General features: G+C 45.4%; 1 protein-coding gene across 1 annotated transcript in view; it reads left to right on the top strand.

Annotated features, from left to right (window-relative positions):
- The first annotated feature begins 1114 nt into the window (after nucleotides 1-1114).
- The window catches only part of znf142 (zinc finger protein 142), a 34561-nt gene continuing 27920 nt past the window's right edge, over nucleotides 1115-7755 (top strand). The window contains exons 1-2 of the mRNA XM_020522696.2: nucleotides 1115-1293; nucleotides 1657-2043. Coding sequence (XP_020378285.2) covers nucleotides 1695-2043 — 349 coding nt within the window. The 5' untranslated portion in view covers nucleotides 1115-1293; nucleotides 1657-1694. The remainder of the gene's footprint in view (nucleotides 1294-1656; nucleotides 2044-7755) is intronic.

The raw sequence follows: 7755 nt of genomic DNA, 5'->3' as shown, positions 1-7755 counted from the left end.
CTCCCCTCCCCTCCACCCCCCTTCTGACCCCCTTCCCCACTTCTCTCTCTCCCCCTTTCTCCCCTTCTCCCCCTCCTTCACGCAACATTACCCCCTTGCAGAAGATCCTTTCCCGGCCCTACCATATCCCCCCCCCCCACAATATCCCCCCCCCACAATCCCCCCCCCCTACCCTCTCCCACCCCTACAATATCCCACCCCTACAATATCCCACCCCTACAATATCCCACCCCTCGATCATATGTAACCCCTCATATTTTCCCCCTCTACAAATAACCCACCTCACTGCCCAAACCACCCCCTTCCCCACAGCCCCCTACTCCCTTTAGATCATCAATAAAAACCCTTTTCCAACCCTCAGCTCCATCTGACCCTCACCACATCCTGAATCACTACCTCACTCCCCTACACCTATGCTCTAAAAACATACAACCCATCCTGAACTGCTACTATCCCCAGTCCCTCAAACCTTTCCAGACCCTCCACACCCAAACCACACTTGCAACATCCACCACATCTCTAATCCCTTCCAATTCCCCCTCCTTCTTCCCATCAACCTCCACACCCGTAAGCTCCCTTCCACACTCTCACGTGCAGTCCTTCAGATCCCCACCTCCTTGTCATAACACCAGACCTAATCCCCATTCCCCTCTCGTCCTCTTACATCTAATGTCCCAGCCTCCATCCTCACCCTCTCCTCCATCCCTGACACCATTCACACTCCAAATGCAACCCCCGTGTCCCCGTTTTCCAAGTCTCCTCACCTCTTTCCCCCAACTCCACCTCATTCCTATGCCACCTCCCCAGCCCCTAAACCAGCCACACAAAGACCACCTGCCCTTGTAACTCTGTCCCCCCCCCCCCTCCCCCCCCACCATTCCACCCCCCTCCATCACCCACAATCCAATCCCCATCCTTTCCAGGCCCTGACCAACCCTGTCATCACCTCAAACTCACCTTGTCCCAATTCCCTGAAACAAAACGCCACTGCCCTCCATTCTACTCTCCAACTCCTACACCTCCCTGTCCCTCCTCCCACTTCCAAAATCCAACTTCCCTTGACCAAAGCATATCCCCCTACCCACTCCTCTTACTTCCCATCATCCCAAACCCTCAAGTGAGGGCTGACTCACCTAATCTGCACCCACCCCAAACCCGCCTTGTCCTCCCCTGCCCTCACATCCATCAGCTCCTCCTTTATTCCCAAGCCCCCTCACTTCCACAGAAACCTTCCCTCGTCTGCTCCCACTGACCAAAGAATCAAATGTAACAGGAGGAAAAGCATTTCTAGCAGTGAGTGGTTGGGATCTGGAATGTGCTGTCTGAGTGACATATTGTCCATCGAGTCTGCTCCACCATTTGATCATGGCTGATATGTTTCTCAACCCCGTTCTCCTGCCTTGATCGCCTTACTAATCAAGTAAAAGTTATCCAGTTGTTCCTACTCCCTTTCCCCTTTTAAGTACTTATCCAATTATCCCCTTTCAGGCAGTGCACTCCAGTTCAGGTCTTGCTGTGAGACCCAGATCTCCATATCCCCACCCCCAAATCTCTTCAATCTGTGTCACTCTGGTTCTTGACACCCACCCCTGCCGCAAGAAATAGTTTCTCTTGAATTACTCCCAGCGGACAGACTTGTTTTCTGTGTTTTGGCAGATTTTGTTTCCGAGGAGTTGCGACAGATCAGAGCCAGGATGGAAGAGCAGGGAGGGGGCGTAGCAGACAATGCTGGCATCTTCACAGAATTTGCCGAAGAGCCAGACTACACGCTGCACGGCATTATCGAGCTGCGTGGTGAGCCTCCTGGTGTCCAAGGCAGCGGGTGCTTTGGGAACGACATGGCTCAACTCGTGGTCGATGCTGGACAGGGTGCTGATCCCCGGGTGGAGGCCAACCGGAAGGTGACGTGCCAGACTGTGACCCTGGAGGTCACTGTGGCGTCTACCGAGGAACGGTCAGAAAATGGCAAAGAGCAGGACGGACAGAACATCATCCAAACCGTCCAACAGGGCGAGAAGATGGAGGAAGCTACCAACCCCCCAGGTACATTAACTTGGTCTGTAGCAATGGAGCAGAGAGACCTATCCTGTCAGTACACAGGATGAAGCGTAGAAATAGGAGCAGGAATAAGACATTTCGGCCCTTTGAACCTGCTTCGCCATTAATTAGATCATGGCTAATCATCTATCTCCATCAGTATGGCGAAGAAGGGAGCTGTTCTGATGGGGATAGTAGGAACTGCAGATGGTTTTCTGATGAAGGGTCTAGGCCCGAAACGTCAGCCTTTCTGCTCCTATGATGCTGCTTGGTCTGCTGTGTTCATCCAGCTGTTCTGATGGGATGAGTTCCACCTGAATCAAGGAGCAGAGTCCTGGCAAAATGCAGAACAGGTGCTATGGATAGGGCTTTAAACTAAATAGTGTAGGTGGGGAGGTGTTCACAAAATTATGGAGAAAGTTAAAGGGGGAAGGACTCAGAAGTTAAAGTTTCCAGAGCAAGTAATAGGCCACAGAGTATGGAAAGGCTCAGGAATCTAACTTCAGGCACAGCAGACTAGGGGACAACTATGAGAAGGGGGGCAGTCAATGCAGGACTGAAGGTCAAAAACAAAGTTGCTGGAAAAGCTCAGCAGGTCTGGCAGCATCTGTGAAGGAGAAAACAGAGTTAACGTTTCGGGTCCGGTGACCCTTCCTCAGAACTCCTCAGGACTGAGGGTGCTGTACTTAAATGCACGTGGTATATAGTTCAAGGTAAATGAGCTTGTAGCACAAATTGAAATTGGCAGGTATGGTGTTGTGGGCATCACAGAGATGTTACTGTAAGAGGATCAGGGCTGGGAACTAAATATCCATGGATACACATCATATTAAAAGAATAGGCAGGGGGATCGGGGTTGCCTTGTTATTAAGAAATGAAATTAGATCGATAGCAGGAAATGATGTAGAGTTGGAAGGTGTAGAATCTGTGTGGGTACAGTTGGGAACCGCAAACGAGGAAACTCCCTGATGGGCGTTATGTTTAGGCTTCTTAGGGGCAGAAAATAAATCAGGAGATGGAAAAGGCACTATTACAATCACTTGGGGGGGACTTCAATTTGTAGGTAGACTGGGGAAAATCAGGTTGATAGTGAATCTCAAGAAAAAGAATTAATGGAACGGCAATGCGATGGTTTTTATTTTGGAGCAGTTTGTGCTAGAGCACATTAGGCAAGAGGCAGTTCTGGTTTTGGCGATGTTTATGAGGCAGACTTGATTAGGAAGCTTAAGGTGAAGGGACCCCCTAGGAGGCAGTCACCATAACATGATAGAATTCACCCCGCAAATTTGAGAGGAAGAAGCTGGAATCAGATGTAATGGTATTACAATTGAGTAAAGGTAACTGCAAAGACATGAGGGAGGAGCTGACCAGAGTTGATTGGAAGGGGAGCCTAGCAGGGAAGATGGTGGAGCAGCAATGGCAGGGCATTTTGTGGGCAATTTGGGAGGCATGTAAATCCTTGCTAAGGAAGGAGAAACATACTAAGGGGACAATGAGGCAACCATGGCTGATAAGGGAAGTCGGGGGGCAGTATTCAAAGCAAAGAGCATACAATGTGCTGAAGATTAGTGGAAAGCCTTTTAAAAATCAGCAGAGGGTGACTTAGAAAAAGCAATAAATGGGGGAGAAGATGAAATTTGAGGGTAAGATAGGTAGCAATATTAAAGAAGATTGCAAGAGTTTTTTTACATATATAAAAGATAGGAGAGAAGCAAGAGTCGACATTGGACTGCTGGAAAATAAGGCTGGAGAAGTCATAATGGGGAGCAAAGAAATGGCAGAGGAACTGAATAGGCACTTTGCAATAGTTTTCACAGTGGAAGACACCAGCGGCATACCAGAACTTGAAAAGAGTCGGGGGCAGGGCTGAGTGTTGGGGCTGTCACGAAGGAGAAAATGTTGGGGAAGCTGAAAGGTCTGAAGGTAGATAAATCACCCTGGACAAGATGGACTACATCCCAGAGTTCTGAAGGAGATTAATGTTTTAACGAAGATCTGTAGCTCAGGTTGTGGTTGGTTTACCAAGCTGACTGGTTATAGTACAAACGTTTCGTCTCCCATCTAGGTGACGTCTTCAGTGCTGTCTAGCCTCAAAGCGCTGTTGTTCTGTCCTGCTCTGAATTTATATGGTCCGGTCTGTCATGTACCACTACAGTACAAAACTGGAAACGACTGCCCACGTGACAGACCAGATCATATAAATTCAGAGCAGGACAGAACAACAGCGCTTCAACTGAGGCTATACAGCACTGAAGACGTCACCTAGAAGGGAGACGAAACGTTTGTATGAAAACCAGTTAGCTTGGCAAACCAACCAACAACTTCTGGAGGAGATAGCAGAGGAGATTTTAGAGGCATTGTTGGTAGTCTTTCTGGAATTGCTAGAGTCATGGAGGGTCCTAGAGGACTGGAAAATGGCAAAAGTAACTGCTGTTTAGGAAGGAAAGAAACTAGACTTATTTTGTAAATGGGGAAAGGCTTCTGAAATCTGAAGCACAAAGGGATTGGGAGTCCGAGTTCAGAATTGTCTTAATGTTAACAGATAGGTTTAGTTTAGGAAGTTTAATGCAACGTTAGCATTCATTTCAAGAGGCCTAGAATCCAAGAGCTGAGATATACTGCTGAGGCTGTAAAAGGCCCTGGTCAGACCGAATTTGGAACGTTGTGAGCAGTTTTAGGCTTCGTATTTAAGGAAGGATGTGCTGGTGTTGGAGGGGGTCCAGAGGAAGTTTACAAGAATGATCCTGAGGATGAAGGGCTCGTCATATGAGGAGTGGTTGAGGACTCTGGTTCTGTACTCGATGGAGTTTGGAAGGATGAGGGTGATCTGATTGAAATTTACAGAATACTGAGAGGCCTAGATAGAGTGGGTGTGGAGAAGATGTTTCCGTTAGTAGGACAGACTAGGACCCAAGAGCACAGCCTCAGTGAAGGGACGGCCCTTTAGAACTGAGATGAGGAGGAATTTCTTCAGCCAGAGGGTAGTTAATCTGTGGAATTCTTTGCTGCAGAGGGCTGTGGAGGCCAATTCATTGAGTGTATTTAAGGCAGAGCTAGGTTCTTGCTTGGTAGGGGATCAAGGATAACGGGGAGAAAGCAGGAGAATGGGTTTGAGAAACACATCAGCCATGATTGACTTGCAGAGCCGGCTTAATGGCCTGTATGGCCTAACTTTGCTCCTATATCTTGTGGTCTTATGGTCTATGCAACTTTACTGCACTATTCCCATATGGGGAGTCCTTGTTTTAAGACTCCTGTCTTCAATTTTTTTTGTCCTCTTTCTCCATTTAAAATGCCATTCCTCATTTTGACTACTGTTATTTCCCGCTCACCTCTTGCTTCATTGTGACCTTTGTGTTATTATGGGTGAATGGCATCATCATGTCATCTGTGACTCCCCTGATTGTCCTGCCAGAGTTGATGTCATTTTGTTTGTGCCTTGAAGTGGAAGTTCATTTTTCTTTCTTAAAAGAATTGTTCTCTGCTCTGGTACTGAAGTAGTTTTTGTCTTAATTTTTCTTTTGAAACAAAATCTCTGCTAGTTGTACATGTACAGAGGAGCTGATGGGGGCTTATTCATTTTATTTTACAATAATTTACAAGTTTAGATACTGTACCTGCACAATTATTAGTGCTCAAGCTAAAGGTCACCATAGCCCTATTAGACCATAGGCCTGTTTTCTCATTAGAGAGAGGTGATTAGTACCTGTGGTGTACTGTAAACTTCTTTAAAGACTTTTCTGCAAACCAGAAGCCTGCTTTCTTCTCTGGAACTTTCATTGTTTTGATTTGCGAGTTAGTTCAGATGGGAATGTCCATGAATGGTGCAGTAATTCAAATCTTACATTAGCTTTTCCAGGCAAAATTTGTCCTGTGGAACCCAACTCTGACCTTAAAGGAAATCCATGCTTCACTTAATTGTTTCATTTAAAGTCATGATTATCTTGAACACAGTCCCAACTTTGTAAGGCCATTTCATTGTTATTCAAAATTTTATCAATTTCTCTCTTGAAATTGCTCAGTGAGCAGTTTCTAAGTGAAGAACTTCATCTGCATTTCAGTTTTAAGTGGCCTTTCCCTTATTCTGACATTGCGCCCTCTAGTTTGGATCCTCCTGAAGGCAGGGGTTATGTCTTATTTACATCTGTGTCAGTGGTAAGAATTTTGCAAATTTCAATGAAATCACTATTTCCTCTTTCAAACTCACAACACAGGCCCAGTTTTCCCCCTTGCCTCCTCAAAACAATCATCTTTTCTCAGAGGTTATTCTAGTGAACCTCCATTCCCTTTGTGGCTAGTGTGTCTTTCCTTAGTTAAGGAAATCAAAACTACAGATAGGGATGTCTGGTCAGTGCAGACGTGTTGGAACAAAGGGTCTGTTTCTGTGCTGTATCACTCCAAGACTAACTCTTTCAGATGTGTTCTCACCAGCCTCTATACAGTTGCTGGAAGCCTTTACCTTGTACTTTAATCCCTTTTCGATAAAGGCCGTCATACTACTTCTGAGTTGCTTGTTGCATCTGCATGCTAGCTTTTAGGGACTTGTGAACAAGGACACCCAGATTCTTTTGGACACCCACTCTTCCGAACCTCTCACCATTTACGAAAACAAAATAAACAAAACCAGGAGTGTTGATGATTTAGGTTATAACTATGTATTTTATGCACTCAGTTTTACTTGTTATTTCCCCCAAGAATTCTCTTCTAAGACACATCAATTTAAAATTACTTATACCCATAAATATGCCTCAGTCCTCTGGAAACTTTCTAATTCTCCCTGATCCAGCCAATCTGAAGTAAGAATTTGATATAACTTCTCTTTAGTCCCTTGTTTGGGTTACTTTTACAATACTTCTGAACTAATCTATTGTTTGGCTGATTTCATTCTCTGCCACAAGAGTTTAAAGATCAGTGTACTTTCTTCCACTAGTTTCACATTGTTCAATCTTCTGACCGCTGTTTCATCAAAAAATTCAAACTGAGATTTAACCTTGCCTGCACTCCATATGATAAATGATGAGGTCAGTGTTTTTTTACTCTGCTCAGAGGGCAAGTCTATCTGTCATTTTACTTTGTCTTTTTTCAGTGAGCTTATAGCTGCAACTACTGAGCTTAAATGGTTTTGAATCCCTTTTATATAGCTTCAAGCAGTTTCAGCCTATCCAGAGGTTTTAGTTTCTGAGACTTGGGTTCAGTTGTCATTCCTGAAAAACTGAAGGTCCAGTTTCCTTACCATATTTTACTGTTTCCATTTCCTTTTTCTGTTTATCAGTTAGGTCAACTATTGTTTTAAGTTTCTCTACTCACTCTATCTCTTATGTCCTGGCATTTTAAAGCACAGTCACCACTGACACTCAGTAGCAGTGGCAGTGTATACCATCCAAAAGATGCACTGCAGAAATTTACCAAAGATCCTTAGACAGAACTTCCAACCTCATTACGACTTCCATCTGGAAGGACAAGGACAGCCTCTGCAAGCTATCTGTCAAGTGATTCACCGTCCTGACTTGGAAATGTATCACCATTCCTTCAGTGTCGCTGGATAAAAATCCTGGAATTCCCTCTTTAATGGCATTGTGGGTCAACCAACAGCAAATGGACTGCAGCAGTTCAAGAAGACAGCTCACCTCCATGTCTCAAGGGCAGCTATGAGGAGCGATTAAATACTGGGCCAGCCAGTGACACCCATGTCCCACGAGTGAATTTTAAGAAAAGTAT

The sequence above is a fragment of the Rhincodon typus genome, chromosome 7, assembly GCF_021869965.1.
Source record: "Rhincodon typus isolate 14 chromosome 7, sRhiTyp1.1, whole genome shotgun sequence".
NCBI lineage: Eukaryota > Metazoa > Chordata > Chondrichthyes > Orectolobiformes > Rhincodontidae > Rhincodon > Rhincodon typus.
This window is presented reverse-complemented; position numbering and strand designations above follow the sequence as displayed.